At 34.9% G+C, this 23,403-nt stretch overlaps 1 protein-coding gene across 1 annotated transcript in view; it reads left to right on the forward strand.

The window, feature by feature from the left end:
* Positions 1–268: 268 nt before the first annotated feature.
* Positions 269–23,403, forward strand: part of LOC120350798 (hemicentin-2-like) — a 228,886-nt gene continuing 205,751 nt past the window's right edge. The window contains exon 1 of the mRNA XM_039425661.1: positions 269–458. Within this exon, the coding sequence (XP_039281595.1) occupies positions 341–458 (118 nt within the window). The 5' untranslated portion in view covers positions 269–340. The remainder of the gene's footprint in view (positions 459–23,403) is intronic.

Raw genomic sequence — 23,403 nt, forward strand, 5'->3', positions numbered from 1 at the left:
TTTTGATTGATTATAATCATTCAAATTTCAACTTGAATGCTTTCTTCTCCACATTAAATGAGTTAGTTCTAATATTGAGACACCGTCAACTCCTGAAATACTAGTTTCATCGAAATTAAATTTGATATTCATTATGGAGGAATGCTAGATGTACGTCTGAATAATTTCAATTTCAACCACGCAATTCCATTTGAACAAACTCTGAAGATATCAAGTAGTGTTTCATAGTCAGAACATTGATTCAGTTCGTATGAAATTCCAGTGATTTGATAAGTGGAGAGTTGACACGTGCTACTGGCCGTTTTTTCATGTGGACATTTTTTAAAAGCAGTAGATAGCCATGACATATAAAATTCCTGTGACAATTTTCATTTTTATTGTGTCAACTGCATGCAGCGATGAAGAGCTTTTCCTGGAAAATGGCAGAGATGTGACGTTATTGGATAATGAGGAGAAAGGTATGGATATTTTATGACATATTCCAAGAGAATGCTATCAATTCATTTCTAATTAACTCATATTGTAGAAATTCTTATTTTCTCTCTAGTATTCATGGATTCTTATATTTTATAATTAGGAGAAAAGTAGGGATATTTCATCATGTACTCTGGGAAAATGCTATTAATTCATATCCAATTAATTCATATTATTTTCTCTCTAGTATTCATGGATTTTTATATTTTATAATTAGGAGAAAAGTAGGGATATTTCATCATGTACTCTGGGAAAATACTATCAATTCATATCCAATTAATTCATATTGTGGAAACTCTTATTTTTTTTCTCTAGTATTTATGAACTCAGATATTCAGAAGCGTTTTCTCCGTCTATATTACTTGGAAAGAAGCATAGATTGTGAGAGAAAAACTAAGAATATATTGTGCTGTTTGGATATGTTTATAAGTGGAAAGTAATTCTTTGAAAACCTGGGTCTCTGAGATCTATGAAATAACATGCTTGTTCAGGATTATGATATTCTGATGTGATTTTTCCATGTATATTATTGAAAAGAAGCATAGATCCTAAGAGAAAAAAAAATTGAGAATATATTGTACTGTTTGGAATGTTCATAATTGAAAAGTAGTTTCTATGAAAACCTGGGTCTCTCTGAGATCTATGAAATAACATGCTTGTTCAGGATTATGATATTCTGATGTGATTTTTCCATGTAGATTATTGAAAAGAAACATAGATCCCAAGAGAACAAATGAGAATATATTGTACTGTTTGAAATTTGCATAATTGAAAAGTAATACTATGAAAAGCTGGGTCTCTCTCTGAAATCTATGAAATAACAATAGAAATGAAATAAATGCTTGTTTGGAAAAATTGATGTCTATCAAGTCTCTTTAGACATTTATTTAAGAAATGTTTGGATTCAGGAAAATAATAATTGTTCAACAATGACCATCGAACAATTATTTTGTGTATTCGAATCATATCATCGGAGCATGGAAAATAGAATCTAGATTATCATTAACATATTTCTATTAATGATTAATATTTCATATACGATTTCTGTAGTTTATAGAAGGCTCTCATCTTATTATTATCTCCTTTGTTTCGACTGATACGTATCTCAATGACGTCTATGAATTAGTTTCAAACCATTATATCGTAGAAAACGATCTACTCTTAATGCCGGTTGCAGAACAGCCGGTTAAATTTTAACCGTGATTAATTCTACGAGAGCCAATCAGAGAAGCCGTCTTTTCAAAAACGCCTTCTCTGATTGGTTCTCGTGAAATTAATCACGGTTAAAATTTAACCGGCTGTTGTGCAGCCGGGCCTTAATGTTTTTGAAGTATATAGGAGCAATGTCGAGTGTTGATTTATGAGAATCTAACGGGCTTCATTGATAAAAAGCTTGGCACTAGTGATATCTTAGAATCAGGCGTTGATTATACCTATACTCCCCGCCAAGCCTTAAAACAATGAACAGAGTTCAGCCGAGAGCAAGGTCCTTCTGTATATTATTCTAAATAGACGTTTATAATAGATATTTATAATTCCAAAAAATTTTAAAAATTTGAATTCGTTTTACATCATATTTTCCTAAGGTACTATCAAGTCTGAGATCAAATCATCAATGTGTGTGAGAAATAATGCGAAGAACTTAAAACTATATCTGGTCGACGTTGGAAAGCAAGTCTCGAAGCGGTACATTACGCTTTGAATTTCACCCTTGAATTCAACACAAAAGTGAGAACAAAGCTTGTAAAATCCCATAGGAAACCGTGGTTTTCGAATAACAGGTAAAACTCGAAATGTAAGCTTCGATAGAACGTGATCATGTTTGCGATAAGATATGATGCTTTGTCATGCTAGTTGGAATTCACTTGGAACTGGAGTAAACTAAAATTATCATCAATCAGGTTGAATGTTCGTAGAAAATTGAAACTTAGAAAATTCACTTATCTATACCAGTTGAAAATCATATATGAATGGAGAAAGCCGAAAGGAAGATGATATAGAAAGTAGGATTTTAAGTTTCCTCCTAAACGTTTTCAAACCAAGGTTTCAATAACAATATTTGAAATTTATCATTTAGTGGAAAGTCATATTTGAAGTCCAGTCTCTCAAGTTCATACTTACTTGGAATAAAAACACTTCACTTGAATGGGCTACTTTTACAAATTTTGATAAAAACAATATGGAAACTTGTAGTACCCATTTGTAGTTTGTAGTTTTCATTTGCATTGTTGTATCTTGTAGAATGGCAAATATTCCTTTGTAATGACTTATTAATTTAATACCTTTATTGTCGTCTAGATAATAAGAAATTTCTACTCTCTCCTCATGTGAATGATTTTGTATTATTGTAATGTTTCTTGATCATGCAATAAAGAATTTGAATTGAATTGAACTGAATAGTACCCTTTATTATTTGAAATAATATTACAACGAAGTTGTGTAAAAGTTGAAAACTTTTCAAGTTGAAAATGACCTAAGTTATGGTCGAAACTAGTCGTTGTAATATTCTGAATGATAGAGGGTACTTGAAGTTTCCATATTATTTACTTGAAATATTATATTTTCAATTCATCATGTTGTAAAAAATCAGATTTCAAGTCCAGTCACTCAAGTTTATACTTACTTATGATCAAGAGAACTGATTTAGAAATATTATACACCACTTTGGGAAGAATATTCAAAGTTTCTCCGTTGAATACTATACTAACTTGAAACTCAAGAGAACTTGGATAGTAATCAATCATGTTCAAGAAAGGATTTGAAGTTTTTGCATACTAGTCCATATTCGAAGTCGAGACTGATATTCATGATTTTCCTCTCAGAACCAAGATGCAAGAAACTGATTCATGATTTTCCTCCCAGGACCAAGACGCAAGAAACTGGAAAATCCTCTCTCTGGAAAAACGATCGACAGAAAGAGACTTCAGCAGGCGTTGCAACCCCACCGGACCGATAAGAGAAAACTTTTCTAATAAATGTCTCTCTCTTTGAGAGTTGTCCGATCATAAAGTAAGAGAAACTCCACAGTTACACGGTGTTTTCTCTTTTAAAGACCTCTTAATGTCACTTGAAACATGACATTGTCTTGTAGAGGGCGTATCTCGGAAATAATGTGTGGAGGTATTTATCTCATGTTCACACAATGTTGAGGCTTGATATCAACCGCAGAGAAGGGTATATCTCATGACATTCCAGTTAAAAATATAATGATAATTATTGTGGAAATGTCTTGCCAAGTAAGATACTTTTTTTTAAATACTTCATGGCTTGATATCAACCGCAGAAAATGGTAAATCACATGACATTCCAGTTAAAAAGATAATGATAATTGAGGAAATGTTTTGCAAAGTATGATATATTTTTTTTAAATACTTCATGATACCTCCATGAATTATCGTTTCAAAATATGATAATAATTGTAAATCTCGGAAATAATGTGTGGAGATAAATATCGTCTCATGTTCAAACAATGTTAAGGCTTGATATCAACCGCAGGAAAGAAAATATCTCATGACATTTTCAGTTTGGAAGATGATGATAATTGAGGAAATGTTTTGCCAAGTAAGATATTTTTTTTTGAATACTTCATGATAGCTACATGAAGTATAGTTTCAAAATATGATATATAATCATCGATGACACGTTAAGAAGATACTAATCAATGAAATGTTCTTAAATGTGTGTTGATAAATAAACAGCCAAATTTTTCACAAAATTTTAAAGCTTGATATGAATAAAAGAAAATTAAATATCTTGAATGAAAAAGACTAAGAAATTGTCAAAAACCACAAATTTATTGATACTTGGAAAGACCGGTCTCGGTTATTACACCATTGTCAATCTCTGATAAACTAAAACTAAATACAAGAGCAGCAGAATTTATACTAGTAGGCGAGTACTGCTATTGGTCAAGGGTATGTACGCCTGCCATTGGCCCAGCTAGACAGTCTCCTCCCACTCAACGTTGTTACAAAATGGCGGCTTGAGCAACAGAATCACCATGATAACAAAATTCACTTTCAGTACAAAATAAGAGCCAAGAGAAAATGTGTGAAAAATAATAAAACAAATATGTAAATGGAAGAACTATTGGCTAATGTATGCTTACAATTTTATGGAAAAACTTAATCCGTAGTGTTGTATTGGTTGAAATGGATCTGGTCATTTAAAGTATACTGGGAATTTTCCTCAATTACTCATGTTATATCTAAAGCCTCTAGAATATTCAAGATCTGCCTTTGTTATTAACATGCAGGAACTCAAAATTCTCCTTAACTGTGAACTTGTGATTATTTGTTTTCAAATGTTCTGCAAAGTTGTATTCTCCATTTTGTTTATTCCAATCTCTGATGTGTTTTTCAATATTCTACTTTTAAAACTTCAATTCTACTATCAGTTTGACCCACATAACAAGCATTACAATCACCACATTTGAGTTTGTACACCCCACTTTCTGTTGCTTAAGCCGCCATTTTTTCACACCGTTGCGTGGGAGGAGACTGTCTAGCTGGGCCAATGGCAGGCGTTCATGCCCTTGACCATGACCAATAGCAGTACTCGCCTACTAGTATAAATTCTGCTGCTCTTGTATCTAGTTTTAGTTTATCAGAGATTGACAATGGTGTAATAGCCGAAACCGGTCTTTCTAAGTATCAATAAATCTGTGGTTTTTGACAATTTCTTAGTCTTTTTCATTCAATATGAATAATTACCACAATATCAACTTCTCAACTACACAAAAAATGAAATATGTAATAGGAATTTCAGTTGAAAAGCTGATGTTTGGTTATATATGAAGTTTAGGTTGAGAATATGCCAAGTATGATACCTGCATTATCATACTCAAAATATACATAAATTACACTTAAATAAACATATCGTTTCAAAATATGATAATTATCGATGACACATTAAGAAGATACTAATCAATGGAATGTTCTCAAATGTGTGTTGGTAAATATACAGTCTTACTTTCACACAATTTGAAGGCTCGATATGGACCAAAGAAAAAGAAATATCTGATGGGAATTTCAGTTAGAAAGCTGATGATAACAGTCAAAGGAATGTTTTTCAAGGATCATTCCCACATGAAGATTGGGTTGAGAATATGTCAAGTATGATACCTGAATGAAGTATCGTTTCAAAATATTATAATTATCGATGACACATTAAGAAGATACTAATCAATGAAATGTTTTGCAACTCTCACCAGCGGGCAAAGATTTCCTTTTCGCTGGTGAAGCCTAGATTTTATTTTAGTTTCATTCAAGTATATGTATAGCTGACGTCATTTTATATCCAATCATCTGTTTTTAACAAATAAGTTTCATAAATATTGCCAATAGGTGTAAAAAACTTCGGTTGGTGGCGATGACGCAATCTAGCTGGCTGGCCACTGCGCACACATTTCATGACCACTACCGTTTTCATCAAAATACCGTGGTCTGAACTAATAGACTGATTAACCTGAAATTTTGCATATAGATACCTTATTTACCGAGGATGGTTAAAGGGTTATAGGCCTATTAAAAATTCTTTTAGATTTCAGTACAAGTTACCAGTTTGCTAAGTTTTCAATTAGAACCTGACTGAGCATCATTGATTGATAATCATGATGTCAAATGGTTCAGAACGCGTCTGCCTCTTAAATTTATGTAACTTGAGTTTGTGCTCTTCAACAAAAGCTTGAATATTATCATATCATCCCTTAATAATATTCTACTTCTTCACCGAAATTCCAACCGAGTGAGTTACTAAAATTAAAAAAAAACGTTCATCTTCAGGTCTTCGTCAACCTATCAAGGAAGATACGTGAGCCGAATACTATCAGCGGGGTTAATCTCCACAGGAGCCTATTTATACTGAAAACTCTGTAAAAGATGACTCGCTTCCAAGGGGTTTTGTCCAATTCTATACAGAACCTTGTCGTTTCTTATGCCGGAACAACCACTTAACAGAAGCCCTGCATGTGTATTGTTGTATTACAATAATTACTAATGTATTATTCAGACCGATTCAAATGATACTATAGTAAGGCTCACGTTATGAAGTCAGTAGAAATGATAGGGAGGCATTAAAGCCAAGTTCTTTCCAGTGCCACCTGTAGTGGATAGCTGTAATTCGAGTAATCCCGGTGTGGTATCTGATATGGTATCAATCATTGATTCTTGTGAATAACTATCAATAATATTTCTAATAAATTATATTCATTGATAAATAAATATTTTCCATGATTCAATTACATAATTTTATTTATTTTCAGAATTGATATTGAATATTCTCGTAATTTCTACATAGTCTGCAATTAATTTGACAATGGTACGGTGTTGGAAAAAGTTAGAGCTATCTGATATAATGACAGGCAATGATAGCTAACCTATGTTAATGAGCTGCTGACTTCATGAAGGTGCAAACAGGATAATGTTTGTCGCGGTGTAGCTTTTGATTACAATAGATGCCACTAATAAGTTGGCAATACTGGAAACATCTGAATGTTATCGTGCTGAACCGGTATTGAAAAATAACTCTACTGTTCTCTCCAATGCTTTGAAATGTGTTTGTTTTACATGAAGGTCGATCGCGGTCTACCTAAATAAATAACCCGTTTATTGCTTTCTTAAACAATTACAAAAATTTCAAAATCAAAAGCAGCTATATACAATTCAAAAGACAATAATCAGCAGATGCTGGGGTATAATCATCCTTTTTCCATAGAAGGATAAAGTGTTGTACGAGTGAGTTTTGTAAAGTTCTCTTTCATCTTCTTCATTTCAATTCTTGTAGAGCCAGACTTGTTTGAATACGTTTTTCATTCTCTCCCATCCCTTCCTTTCTCTTGCTAATCTCTGCTACGTCGCTCCGCCGCATACTCTCCTGAATTCTTCGTCCCATCTGTACGGGGGGCCTTCCTCTGCTTCTGCTCAGCGTGCGTGGGTGCCAGTCCAGTATTGTTTTGGTCCATCTTCCATCCGTTGTCTTGCGATATGGCCTGCCCAATTCCATTTTCCCTCCATTATCATTCGACCTACATCTTCAATTCTTGTTTCATTTCTGATCCATATTTTGGTTTTCCTATCTATTCTTCTCACTCCTATTATAATTCTTTCCATCGATCTCACACTTGTTCTGAGTTTCTTGATTATTTTCTCATTGAGAGCAGTGGCGGCTCGTCCTATGTGTTCAATGGTTCATTGAACCCCCAGAATTGAATCAACTTCCTACACAATGATGAATTTGCAATTCAAATAATTATATTCTTATATTATACTCATCAAATTACATCACAACATTTTTCGTCTACATAAACTAAACGTCGATGTTTTGCGGCCGGTGCCGGAGTGGCTTGCTTGAAACAGCACCGAATGGCACGACGAGACGGGTGGTGGTGGAGGGCAGTGTTCATTCCCCAATGTGAACCCAAAAACAAGTCTGGGTGAAGTAGTGGAACGGAGGAGGGGAATCGGTTTGCTAGCACGAATTTGGTTCACAATCCTGCCTGAACCATGTTTCACGAGTTCATCCGAGTGTAACCGAACGTAGCCGAGGCAAGTAAGGCATTCGGTAAACCTCGGAATAAATCGTGAGTATTCGTGATACGGATTCAGTATCACTGCCATCTTGAACTTAACCAATAAATTCAAATTTGTTGGCAGTAAACAGTAAAAAAGCGGTGAACAAGAATTAGCCTAAGCGTGACAGTTTTGAGGTTATACGGTACGTTTTCGGGTATACACTGTATACAAATGCAGTTGTGATAGATTTCACTGCATTTTTCGTTATATAAATTTGTTTTGCGTGTTGAAGAATATAGTAATTTCTTGTGTGTTTCGTATATTCGTGAGTATTTCTAATATGTCCATTTTCTTTTAGTGATAGTGTGATTATAATTTATTGTGTTAGGCTCCGTAACAGCATTTTGATGAAGATATGAATAAGGTTCAGTATTTGTTGAAGACAAACATTATTAATATTGAGGATAGGTGTAAAATAAAACATGATGGTAGAGCAACTCCCGAAGTAAAAATCAAACAAGAAAAATATGAAAATCAAAAGCAGCTATATACAATTCAAAAGACAATAATCAGCAGATGCTGGGGTATAATCATCCTTTTTCCATAGAAGGATAAAGTGTTGTACGAGTGAGTTTTGTAAAGTTCTCTTTCATCTTCTTCATTTCAATTCTTGTAGAGCCAGACTTGTTTGAATACGTTTTTCATTCTCTCCCATCCCTTCCTTTCTCTTGCTAATCTCTGCTACGTCGCTCCGCCGCATACTCTCCTGAATTCTTCGTCCCATCTGTACGGGGGGCCTTCCTCTGCTTCTGCTCAGCGTGCGTGGGTGCCAGTCCAGTATTGTTTTGGTCCATCTTCCATCCGTTGTCTTGCGATATGGCCTGCCCAATTCCATTTTCCCTCCATTATCATTCGACCTACATCTTCAATTCTTGTTTCATTTCTGATCCATATTTTGGTTTTCCTATCTATTCTTCTCACTCCTATTATAATTCTTTCCATCGATCTCACACTTGTTCTGAGTTTCTTGATTATTTTCTCATTGAGAGCAGTGGCGGCTCGTCCTATGTGTTCAATGGTTCATTGAACCCCCAGAATTGAATCAACTTCCTACACAATGATGAATTTGCAATTCAAATAATTATATTCTTATATTATACTCATCAAATTACATCACAACATTTTTCGTCTACATAAACTAAACGTCGATGTTTTGCGGCCGGTGCCGGAGTGGCTTGCTTGAAACAGCACCGAATGGCACGACGAGACGGGTGGTGGTGGAGGGCAGTGTTCATTCCCCAATGTGAACCAAAAACAAGTCTGGGTGAAGTAGTGGAACGGAGGAGGGGAATCGGTTTGCTAGCACGAATTTGGTTCACAATCCTGCCTGAACCATGTTTCACGAGTTCATCCGAGTGTAACCGAACGTAGCCGAGGCAAGTAAGGCATTCGGTAAACCTCGGAATAAATCGTGAGTATTCGTGATACGGATTCAGTATCACTGCCATCTTGAACTTAACCAATAAATTCAAATTTGTTGGCAGTAAACAGTAAAAAAGCGGTGAACAAGAATTAGCCTAAGCGTGACAGTTTTGAGGTTATACGGTACGTTTTCGGGTATACACTGTATACAAATGCAGTTGTGATAGATTTCACTGCATTTTTCGTTATATAAATTTGTTTTGCGTGTTGAAGAATATAGTAATTTCTTGTGTGTTTCGTATATTCGTGAGTATTTCTAATATGTCCATTTTCTTTTAGTGATAGTGTGATTATAATTTATTGTGTTAGGCTCCGTAACAGCATTTTGATGAAGATATGAATAAGGTTCAGTATTTGTTGAAGACAAACATTATTAATATTGAGGATAGGTGTAAAATAAAACATGATGGTAGAGCAACTCCCGAAGTAAAAATCAAACAAGAAAAATATGAACAGGACAAAAAATCTATATTTGTAGAAAATATATTTAATCATTGGGGGATAATTCCGTAAAATTATAAAATTATTATTGATTACCTTTACACTTGTTTATGCTCAATACTCTATATCCTCTTGACCTTTCTCCCCAATAGATCATGATGTTGAACCCTATCATGATGTTGGACCCCCAAGCTAAAAGATCACGAGCCGCTACTGATTGAGAGTCCACATTTCGCAGCCGTATAGAATTACTGGTAGAATACATGTTTGAAGTAGGCATCTCTTGCTTTCCATGGGAATATTAGATCTGAAGAGATAGCTGTATTTCTTGAACATTGACCAACCTATTGCCACTCTTCTAGTAATCTCTCCCCATTGTCCATCTCTCCCTATTCTCTGTCCTAAGTAGATGAAGTGTTCAACTGCTTCTATCCTTCGGTCTTCGGTCTCTAATACTCCTCGTTACTTTCACTGTTATAAATCATTACTTTTGATTTATCAAAATTTACTTTCAATCCAACCTTTTTTGTTACTTCAATCATTTCCTTCATCATTCTACATACTTCCTCGGTGCTATTTCCCATAATAACAATATCATCGGCGAATTTCAATGTATTCAATTTCACCCCACTTATTAACTATTCTTTTCGAATCGAGAAAAAATAGAAAGTTTTTTTATATGTATAGACAGTATATAGGCTCGTGGAACACAGAGTCTAGTAAGGTTCCGTTAAGCTGCGTACACATATTCGTGCTTCCAACCCGCACCGAGCACGCTCCTCCCTCGTACCGCCCTCGTACCACCATCAAACCACAGTCGCACCGCCCACGCACCCATCATGAACTTTACGGAAAATGTTAGATCTTCTCGCGTTCCCCGGTCGAACCACTGTTGCTCCCCGGTCGATCATCAATCGCTCTGCTGGAGTGACGTTCGGTTGAGGAGCAGAGCGACAGTCTGTACGCACCTTTACATGCACAGAGATAGTATCTCACTACACTTAAACTTCCGAAATCTAATGTTAAACAGTCTACCTACACTGAAAGCTTAGCAACTACCTAACCTATCTATCTCACTATAGTTGGTTCATGAGAAAATGTTAAAAATTAAGTTCATTGAAAAAAACAAAAACACAAATACAAAATATGAATACGTTACTAGCTACTCATAATAGTGAAGATTCTAGTCCTAAAATTAGACCCACAAGACTTTGACATGTGCTGAAGAGCGATCTTTTATGAAATATCGTGTGGTTTCAGCTTTCAGATTTACAGCCGGGACCTTTTTACCTGGCCGCTCGCCTCCGTTATGATAAATAGACGCAGCCTGCCCACTTTTCGGGAATCGACGCGATAAGTTATGGCTCATTTCCCTTCAAAACGCCCTGCCGCCGCCTTATTGCGTTCACCCCAGCGTCAAACGACCATGCTTCACAACGTCTTATAAATTTTCTGTACCATTTCGTCTGTATCAATTTGCATCTTGAACAGTGAAAAATGTTGTACTTTTCTCAAGACATTCCACACATGAGATATTTACTGGGAATATTTCATTTCAACCAATGGAGCGTTATGGTAATAAATTATTCCGCATGAATTGATTTATTCTGATTGTATGTGGTGTGATTTACTTTGAACTACTAGCATATCTTTTGAATTACATTAATGCTTCCCATACAACATCTCATGCTGATAGTTGGTTTATTTCTCTATAGGTATATCCTTGTCAGTCATCTTCAAATGTATCAATTCAGGGCTACTTATTTTTACTTTCCTTGCCCTATTACCATAGGTAAGGAAAGTATTGCTTTCCGAAAAAAATTAAGGTACCCCAGTTTCTAAATTTCTATACGTTTCAAGGTCCCCTGAGTCCAAAAAACTGGTTTTGGGTATTGGTCTGTATGTTTGTGTGTGTGTGTGTGTGGTGTGTGTGTGTGTGTGTGGTGTGTGTGTGTGTGTGTGTGTGTGTGTGTGTGTGTGTGGTGTGTGTGTGTGGTGTGTGTGTGTGTGTGTGAGTGTGTGTGTGTGTTGTGTGTGTGTGTGTGTGTGTGTGTGTGTGTGTGTGTGTGTGTGTGGTGTGTGTGTGTGTGTGTGTGGTGTGTGTGTGTGTGTGTGTGTGTGTGTGTGTGTGTATGAGTGTATGTGCGTCTGTGTACACGATATCTCATCTCCCAATTAACGGAATGACTTGAAATTTGGAACTTAAGGTCCTTTCACTATAAGGATCCGACACGAACAATATCGATCAAATGCAATTCAAAATGGCGGCTAAAATGGCGAGAATGTTGTCAAAAACAGGGTTTTTCGTGATTTTCTCGGAAACGGCTCCAACGATTTCGATCAAATTCATACCTTAAATAGTCATCAATAAGCTCTATCAACTGCCACAAGTCCCATATCTGTAAAAATTTCAGGAGCTTCGCCCCATCAATGCAGAAAGATTCCCAATTATAAGGCTTCAGATAAAATTGAAACGAAAAAAATCAAGTGGAGTAGATTGAGCATGAAAATCTCTACAATTAATGTTCAGTAACATTTTCACCTAAAATTGAAAATAAGCTTTAAATTCGAGAAAATGTGATTATTCAATTGCAAATTAGTGTTGATTCTATTAAATCATTCACTATGAAGAGATAGCAGACCTCATGTGTGTCTCCAGCGTTATTGCCCTGTCACCAGCTTGCTCAAATCTTTGAATAGTAGACTTCAAATGCGCGGGAACACTAGCGTCAGGTGATGAATTTTCATAACGGCAAGGAAAGTTGTGTGAGTGCGCCACACCAGATTTTTATTCATAAAATAGAATTGTAGTACTCTTTTCTGAAATTAATAAATAATAGATTGAAAATACTATATTTACTTTTCCTTGTCAGTCAAAATTGTGAATCAATCAATATTGTTGAATTTTTATGTTGCTTTCTCATTACTGCTGTGGCTATTTCAAAACAGCTTTTCACCCTACAATATTGGAAATCGAATCTAGTTTATTTGCTGAAGTATACACCAGGACCAGAGAGAAAGCTATCCTAAAAAATAAGTACGAGTACATTACAGATAGATTTCATAAGTACCAAATTGAAGTTATGTCACGGAGTACAAAGCATCTTCCTTTATTTATCATATGATAAACTATAGTGCGGTCCGAGTTATAATGTCAGTGGAGAAAGATAGGAAAGCAACGTGGCCGATCCTCTGTCTTGTCAATGCCTTCAATTGAGGGTAACTGATACCGGTTTATTGATGTAATATTCATCCTCTTTAAAATAATAAATTATTGTATTTCATTAAGCAAGGAATTATATTTTTCAATGATATCATAATCAAGATTGAATATCTTGTCAATTTAAAAAATTTCTATATTGCTAAAAAACGATCTGGCAACAGAGCGGAGCGAGAAAGCGAGAGATAGCGATATCCACTTTGATGAAAGAATGATAGACAAGATAGCAATACCATTGCTAATAATAATATTATCGAGTGACCTGGCTGGCTCAGGTCTGGTGTCAGAGTTTTCAGGTCGTAGCTGATGAATTTCAGGGCCTCTGACATGACCATTGCTAATCAAACACTGCTATTATAACGTGAACCTCACTATAGTATATTAAATGGATAGAGTACCGTACATAGTACATACAGTATAATGAATTATTAATATTAACTTTATTCATCAGGACTATTATTAGACTAAATAGTCAATATTAAAAAAAATAATGGAAAATACTGAAAAAAGGTATAAAATACAAAATGAAGATGATAAAAAGGAATGGTGGGTAGAAGAGGATGAATGATAGGGATCAACTGAGAATGAAAGGAGAAGAAGTACGAAACTTATGAAGTGATAAACATAACCTTTTTTTGGACAAGCTCTATCCAAATTTGGGAAAGGAACAGCTCTGGGCCTTGAGCCTGTTGTTCCCAATGATCTACTGAGTATTTATTTATTTAATCATTCAGAATAACACACTCACAGAAAAGTACCACAGGCTTATAAGCCCAAAACGGTTTCAATTCTAATTTATACAACAGTCCAAATGTAGCTAGGTTATGTGTCACTTACACAATTAATCAATTACACACTCAATTTACAAGTCAAAACACACAAAAATCATTTTTAAATTAAAAAATACTTCTAAATTAAATTAAATCAATCACAATTAATAGTAAATTCCAAACTTTGAAAAAACTATAAAATTTTGAGACCGAAAAGACAAACACACTATTTAGACTGTAAACACACTTATCACAGCTGATATAACCATAGAGAAACAATAGCATATTTAAGTAGATATCCCATGGTATCGCCATAGGTTGTTTATGTCGTCACTTTTTCTGTTGCGACATAAATGCCCTATACCATGTGATATCTACTTACGCTATTGTTTCTCTATGGTATAACTAAGTTAGTATAAGATCGTTGGTTGCTGCTGCTTCCCCAATCATTCATAATTGAGAATGATATTGTAACCTAAGTATCAATGTATAAATGAATAAATAAAATAAAAAAAGATACTAATGTAATAATGAAATATAATTTTCAAATTACTAATAATATCATGGTGAAAAACCATGACCTTATATAAATGCCAATTAATAGATGATAATATAATTGAAGAAGTTGTCTCACATGGTTGATAAGAACTAAACTGTTTACAAACTATGTTCCATTAAAGAATATGTTCGAAAGATGAATGAGATACTAGGAGATGGCAGCAACTGAAAACGACGAACCAATCACAAACAAGATCCAGATAAGAATGAGGACACGCCTCCAAGCTCTGCCTAATCGATCCTGATTGGTCAGAGGAGTAATTCATGGTTCGGCCGGTAGATAGCTGTATCTACTAGGTGGTTTACGATACTACAGTACTTTCTTGTACTCGTGAAGATGACAGTGGCTGGTGATGAACGTAATCTTGTTCAATAAATGAGAATGGGTTAGTTATTATTCATTATTCATTAGCATTTGAATAATTGCAATATCTAAGTAATTTCCATCTGGAAAATGAGTTATTTACAATTGAATGAAAAAGACTAAGAGATTGTCAACCGGTCTTTCTAAGTATCAATAAATCTGTGGTTTTTGACAATTTCTTAGTCTTTTTCATTCATTATGAATAATTACCACAATATCGACTCCTCAACTACACAAAAAATTATTTACAATTGATATATCCATTCCTTCAGATGGAAATTAGGAATACATTCATAATAATTGACTACATTATTACATTCATAGCTATCAACTAATATTGTCTGATATAATCACTAATTGTTCATCGATACCTCTATCTCGATCCTCATGGGATTCTGCTCGAATTGGCCGATATTATCACCATTAGCCCAGCTCTTTCATATAGGCCTACATTCATACTTTCCACTTAATATTACTGTTTAAAGATACTTTTCACAGATTAGTATATCTTTGTTTATTCTCTTTGTAAACTCCAGTCCTCTAATATTTAATAGTGCCAATTGATTATTTAAATAATATTAATTGAAATAAACTATCAATCTCAAATAACTATTTATAATTTAATAGTGCCACAAACATCAATTAGAAATTCCATAGCTGAAGAGTCTGCTTCAAAACTAAGAACTAAAGATAAACAAATAGAGTAATAGATAAACCAGAGAGAGATTAACAAATAGAGAGATTCATTTGAGAAGTTTTGAAAGTTGATGGAATAGTTAATGCAATTCACTTTAAAAGCTATTTCTGTTTTCCATATTACACAAGATTCGCTTAGTAGAAAATTGTTTCTTCTTGAATCCATTAGTGACTTTGGAACACTGTAAACATTACTCTTGTATATACAGCTGTGCTTCTAGAATTAAGTTTGTTTGTTTTTTCGGTTCTTTTTCAAAATTATTTCTTTAATATACAAATCTTCTCTATTCAAGTGATAATAATGTGTAATATCTGTTCCATTTTTTGTTTTGGAGCATCTAAATTTGAAAATTTACTTTGTGAACATATTAGTGGTCTGAAAATTTTGCAAAGTGAAGAGCTACAAGACTTAACCTATTTCGGACTATGTGTAACCATTTCTAAATTGGGGAGAGGAATAGCACAAGGTTGCCTTATTTTTCCTCTCCCTATCATTTATATGATGTATACTTATTATATCAATCAATAATCAATCAATCAATAATCAAATAAAAGTTTTGTACTCTACCTCGACTATCCGTTATCCTATTGCCTGAATAAACCATTATGAACCATTAGTTCTTAATGAAATATGCATGCTTATCTCAATTAGAGTTATGAATAATGCGAACTCTACGATGTAGAGTGAAATTCATCATCGGAAATATTCATGATTCAGTTTTTTTTTGTTGAGAACAAGTCTGGAAGCTCTATATTGCAGTGATGATATTTGTAAGGTATGATTAGCTCTGATTCTTGGAACGTATTATTGTCTAAAAATGCAAGAGTAGCTTTTTCATAGACCTCATTAGTTTCTAATCTTGTATTTCAAATGCTTTTCAGTTATTTCTGAGAAAAATGGATGATTACGAAACAGGTCAAAGAAGTCATTAATGCCATTCCACAGAAAAATTGGCTGAATGATAAACAAGTAGGTGTTTTGTATGATTTCACAGGAAAATGAGTGATTCATTCATTTGAATTTCATGATTCCATCCATTAATGAAACGAAAAAAGTTGTCTCATAAACATTTTCTGCAATAAAGAACTAGAACGATCTGGCAAAACGTGGAGCAAGGATCTCAACAGCTTCATAGTAGTTATTTTATTACTGAAAAATTCATTCCCTCCAAGAAAAACTCTGAGCATTATTAAAAGTTGTGTGCCTGGTCGTAAGCTTATTCTATTTCCTTTGTGTTCTCGACAATATGGCTCGTCATCTTGTTGTTGAAATTTCTCGGAAATAAAAATATCAAATCAAATCTTTCCAAGTAGGCTATGGAGTCAGGTTTTTGACTAGATTATTTTTCTTTTCTAGAAAGAAAATTACATTTCACTTTTGAAAGTAGCTAACAGGGTATTCGAAATTATATTCACGCTTTTGAATATTATATTCATTCTCATTCTTATTACTCTATTCAAAGAATAGATGGTGCTCCCCTTTATACTGATATTCATATGAAGCTGACAGTAATCCAAGTTATACCATAATAACGGTGAAGAAAAGAACTGGCTTATATACGTACAAGATAGGGAAATTATGTTTGAAGCATCATCACGTCTGAACTACTGGACTGATTAACTTGAAATTTTGTATAATTATAGTTTCTTAATTAACCGAGGATGGTTATAAGCCTATTTTCAATTATACAAGATTCCATTACATCAAGTTTTCAGTTTGTCAAGTTCTTAAGTCTGAACTACTGGACTTATTAATTTGAAATTTTGCATAATTATAGTTTCTTAATTAACCGAGGATGGTTATAAGCCTATTTTCAATTATTCAAGATTCCATTACATCAAGATTTTAGTTTGTCAAGTTCTTAAGTCTGAACTACTGGACTGATTAACTTGAAATTTTGCATATAGATTCTCAATTAGCCGAGGATGGTTAAAGGCCTATTTTCAATTATTCAAGATTCCATTACATCAAGTTTTCAGTTTGTCAAGTTCTTAAGTCTGAACTACTGGACTGATTAACTTGAAATTTTGCATAATTATAGTTTCTTAATTAACCGAGGATGGTTATATGCCTATTTTTAATTCTTCAAGATTCCATTACATCAAGTTTCCAGTTTGTCAAGTTCTTAAGTCTGAACTACTGGACTGATTAACTTGAAATTTTGCATATAGATTCTCAATTAGCCGAGGATGGTTATAGGCCTATTTTCAATTATTCAAGATTCCATTACATCAAGTTTTCAGTTTGTCAAGTTCTCAAGTCTGAACTACTGGACTGATTAACTTGAAATTTTGCATATAGATTCTTAATTAACCGAGGATGGTTATAAGCATATTTCCAATTATTCAAGATTCCATTACATCATGTTCTCAGTTTGTCAAGTTCTTAAGTAGCCCCTTGTGGAGCACGGGTTACCTGCTAGTCTGAAATAATCACTAAGCTCGCTGTACTGAAACACTATAAAATTTATGAAGTACCTATCATAATGTGTATATCATAATGTGTATATCATAATGTGTATATCATAATGTGTATATCATAATGTGTATATCATAATGTGTATATCATAATGTGTATATCATAATGTGTATATCATAGTATTGTACAATATACTTCGAAGCTAAAATTGATAAATCATCGATACTGTTATGTGAAATTTATCACTTCATTTATACGACTGTCGGCCTCAGTAACCACTTTTTAGCGCTAGTTTTGTAATCAATTTTATATCACCATCTCGAACAGGTCTAGTACCTCGAGATGCTAATATCCAATTGACATTTCACTTTATTTTGTAATAGTATAATTTTCCCATGTTGTAAAATTTGTATTGCTTTTATTATGTATTTCTTAGATGTAATTTTATATTTGTGCCAATAAAAAATGTTTTATTGAACCTTCAAAACTTTATCTTATTTCAACAAAACACAACTAGTTTCAACTCTTTTAGAGCCGTTTGCACAGTCAAAGCTTGAGCTGAATTTATTCAGCTGGTGGCTTTAACTCGAAATAAACAACATTTTATCAGTAGAATTGATGGCGATGTTGTGAAATCTCTCCATAATAAAAAAACAAAGATATTGTCAAATTTCACTAAAAATAGTGAAATTTGGCAATATCTTTGTTTTCTTATCAACATTTTATCAAACGAGACTTGATACTGATTCAATCCAGTTTGATATGAAATTGAGTTTGAACTTAAACTGTGCAAACGGCAAAAAGAGTCATTTCAAGAAATAATTTGTAATTAGTCTTATTTGTTGTGAATAGTGTATTATTTCCAAAAATTTCAGTAGCCCTGAAAAGAAAAGTAAGATTGCTCTATAAAGTTACTATATTAAGATTTATTCCTTTAGCTACTGTACCCATACTGATTTAGTCGTGTGAGAGAGCCTTTTCCTATATTACACGACTTCTTAGCTCCTGTGAAACAAAGTAGGAAGTTTCTTATGTAACACATGCTTTTGTCTCATCTCATTTCGGAAACAAACCGTCAAGTGGTTTACCAAGAAAGTTACTTATGTAAAATCTCAACTTGTTCTGTTTGTGTTTGAGGTAACAGTCCAACAACTTACCGCACAACACATGCTAAAAGGTTTTCGGCTCACAAGATCTCCACGTAAACACGTGTTACATAAATGTGGTAGAACAGGAAACGACACGCAATTCTCGACGGTTCGTGTGAATAGACGTTTATAGGCCGAGGTGCGAATTGGGACAGGAGTATTGGTTGTTGAGAATTTGGTTTGTTGCTGGTGGGGGGAGAAAATTGATGGAAAAAGGGAAAGTGAGAGAGAAAGGAAGAAGAAGATGAAGAGGAAATAGAAGAGGACGAAAAAGGAAGAGGAGACATGTGAATGTGCATAGTTTGAGACTCGGAAATATCAAGAGTATTGGTAAGTTTGTCCCAAAAGCAAAAATACTGTAGAATTATTGAGAACTATAGTGATTCTGATACTTTTTCAGTTATTTGTCCAGTCATCTCACCAGCCACAAGGTCAGAAAAAGAGTAATAAGATGTAAGATAAGTGAACTACAAGAAATCAAGTGAGTTTAGCTTCTCAAAAACATTTTTTCATTGATTACATTCAATTCAAGCAACGAAATGGCTGACCAATCATAAGCAAGTTACATATTTTGACACCTATTATACGACACGCCTCCAAACTCCCTCTACTCTCTCCGGATTGGTCGACACTTCCAAGTGACTCTCTATGAATTCGGCCACTAGATAGCACCAGCTGCTGGGTCGCAAGTATACATTCGCTTTCTCTGATTGTTGGAATCAGAATAAGAAGAAGAAGAAGAAGAAGAAGAAGAAGAAGAAGAAGAAAAAGAAGGAGAAGAAGGAAAATAATAATAATAAGCCCGCTCCACTCGGAAGTTGTTGTTGACCAGGTACAGAGTTCATCACCCAAAATCAGCAAGTTGAGCGTCTGATATTGCCAAGAAGTTGAAAGAGGCCTGGCCGATATACACAGACTCTGTCAGGGGCAAAAGCAGTCGCTGAGAAATTATTTTCAGAGTTCATCTCTACACAAGGTTGTTGTGGCAGCTGACGATTCGTACACTCCACTCGATCTTCGCCACAGTGAGGTTGAGGACCCCCATAAAAGTGAGGTTGAGGATCCCCATTCAAGTGAGGAGCACATAGTCACGTTGCAACGGAAATGACTATAGTGAGGTCCACGCTATAATGACAGTTTTGGTTTTGCTATCCTTTTCTATCATTCGACAAAGCCGGTGGTACTATCCTTTTCTAGGTCCACAAAGATGACAATTATGTTTTTGACAGTGTAGAATATTTAATTAATGCAGAGAATCGGCATCGCTATTCTCCTATCTTCATCCACTGCCATTATAAAGTAGACCTCACTATAGAGAAGCCTTTACATGGGCTCCATGCTCATGACCTGGCTAACGCTCTTATAAGTCAGGAAGCGTCCAATTCTTGGCTCACTTGCAGTGGCATATTTTCTGAAACTGAGGGGTTCATGCTTGCCATTCAGGATCAGCGTATTGCTACAAAGAACTATCTCAAATATATTATAGAGGGGAACCTGGGAACAGATACATGCCGGAAATGTCACCAGTCATCTGAGACAATTCAACATGTAACAAGTGCTTGCCAGGCTCTAGTAGCAACGGACTACCTCCATAGGCACAACCAGGTGGCAAAGATTGTTCATCAAAGTTTGGCAGTTCAACACAACCTGTTATCAAATTCAGTCCCATATTATCAATACATTCCCAGTGCAGTTTTGGAGAATGGTACTCACAAGCTGTACTCACAGATAAAACAATAGCCAACAATAGACCAGACATCATATTAATAGATAAACAGAATCAAATCACATATTTAATAGACATAGGCATACCAAACACGCACAATTCAAAGCAATACATTAATGATAAACTGATTAAATATTTGCCTTTGACATAGGAGATAAGGCATATGTGGAAGCAAGAGAGAGTGATGATAGTAAGTCATAAGTCAACTACAGGTCTTATACCAAGGGAACTGCCAGAAAGGTTTCACAGTTTGAGACTGCCTGTATGGGTGCAAAATTTGATGCAGAAAGCAGTAATACTTTGCACAACATCGCTGGTAAGAGGTTTCCTCAATATACCAAGATAGGAAAGATGTCATTTTGCTAAATAAGCCAATGACACCTTATTAAGACCCATGAAAATGGAGAGAATAAAAGAGAGAATAATAATAATATAATAATAATAATAACAAGAAGAAGAAGAAAAATAATAAGAAGAAAATGATATTTCATTAGACAAAATATAAGAATGCATACAATTGGCTCAATCATAATGCAATATAACACACCAAGAAAGGCTAAGAAAAAACTCCAAGGAAAATCCAGTTCATCTAAGCTACAAATCGATTCCACGCAAATCGATTCCTCAGTCGTCTGACATGAGCCTTGCTTTTATTGAGAAAGCTGGTGCATATGATTGATTGTCAGTGTGTCATGACTGAAGACACAGTGATACAGGTGGTGATCATAATCCAGTGATGTGACACTTTGTAACTCTCTCCCTCAATCATCAATCAATCAATCAATCAATCAATCAATCTTTTGGCAGAGAGTTAGTGGGAAGGATACTTCGAATATTCTTTCCGAAGAATGGACATTGATATGTCCAAAGCTCCGCTAATTTATGTAGATGCATAACAATATTATTCATTTTATCTATAGTTATTATATTACAAATTGCTTTTTTCCATATCAAATACAGCTCAATAATTATTTTCTCAGTTTATATTTTGTAAATTCATCTATAATTTTGCTGTATTGTAAGCTATTGTATATAAGTGTATAAGCCAGTATATATTGTAATCCACATGAATAAAGTACTCAATTAATCAATCCCTCTCATCATTAAAGGGTTGTGTGGCAGAGAGAACCTGGAGTCCTAATATCGCCCTAATAAAGGCAAATAATCATCAATCTCTCTACCTCTCTCTAACTCTCCTTCCTCACTGTCTATCAGTCTTTCTTTCTGTAACTCTCACACCCTCTCTCTTCCGCTATCTAACTGTCTCTCACTCACACTTTCACTCTCCTTTATTAATGTTCGTCGGTCACTCTCTCTGTCTCACCTTGACCCTTTGTCCCTCGGTCTCTCTCAGGCTGTCTCACTCTCTACGGTTAAGTGCTGAAGGGGAGGGTTTACCCTCTCTGCGAATGGACGTCTTAAGGTCTAAACATCACCGTTTCATGTGAAAACATTACAGTAGTACCTTAACTTTTGAATTTTTCATCATTTTTCTTGCTCAATATTATTGTAGAACTCATTAGTTTAATATGATTCACCATGTAATTTTACTGCTACTGGTTTCTATTTATAACGCTAGAACGTAAGCTGAATTTTGTTTTGTTAAACACATGAATGAAGGAATCTGAATCTGAATCTGAATCTGAATCTGAATCTGAATCTGAATCTGAATCTGAATCTGAATCCCTTTCAATCGTTCTCTTCCAGTCACTCTCTTTTTCACATAAACAGTATCACTCTATCTTTTCCTCCATTTTTTCTTCTCTCCTTCAATCCTGTTTATTATTTTCTAACCCATATTGTCCATCCAATGCTCTAAAGCCTTTTTTTTCCACTCTCAAATTTGCTATCTCATACTTTCTCTCACAATCTATCTCTCTCGTCATCAATCTTTCAACATTCCTCTCTCTCTCTTTCTCTCCCTCTTTTTCTCTCTCTCTCACTCTCACAACATACTTTCTCAATCTCACTCTCAAACATACAAACTCTTTCTCACGCACTCTCTCTCAAACAAACATTCTCTCTTTTCTCTCAATAAATGTTATTTTTTCTATTTCTCCGTCCCTCTGCTCTTTTTTAATTCTCTCTCTCTCTCTTCCATCTTTCCCCCTTCCTCCCTATCCATCACTTCCCCACTCTCTCACCCCTCACTCCCACAATATCTCTCCATCATTTCCTTTATCTCTCTCTCTCCAACTCCCTAAACATGTTAGTCCCTCCAACTCGCTCTTATTCCCTCTTTAATTTTTTCTTTTCCATCTCTGGCTCTCAATCCCTCTCATTTTGTTTCTTCTTCCCTCCTTCTCTCTTATACTTCCTCTCTCTCTTCACCACTTTCTCTCTCCATCTCGGTTTCTTTTCCCATCTCTCACTCTCACTCCACTTACTTCCTCTCTCTCCCATCCTATGTCTCTCACCCTCACACTCATCTCTCTCTCTCCCACTATCTCATTCTGTACATGACTCTGTCACTCTCTGTGTGCCCTTTCACCCTTTGAAGCCCACATGACATAACCCTAGAACTGTCTTAGTGCACACCTGAGCTCTCAATCCATCATAGCGAGTCTCTCCTAGTCCTCAACAAGACTTGGCTT

The sequence above is a fragment of the Nilaparvata lugens genome, chromosome 4 (assembly GCF_014356525.2).
Source record: "Nilaparvata lugens isolate BPH chromosome 4, ASM1435652v1, whole genome shotgun sequence".
Lineage (NCBI taxonomy): Eukaryota > Metazoa > Arthropoda > Insecta > Hemiptera > Delphacidae > Nilaparvata > Nilaparvata lugens.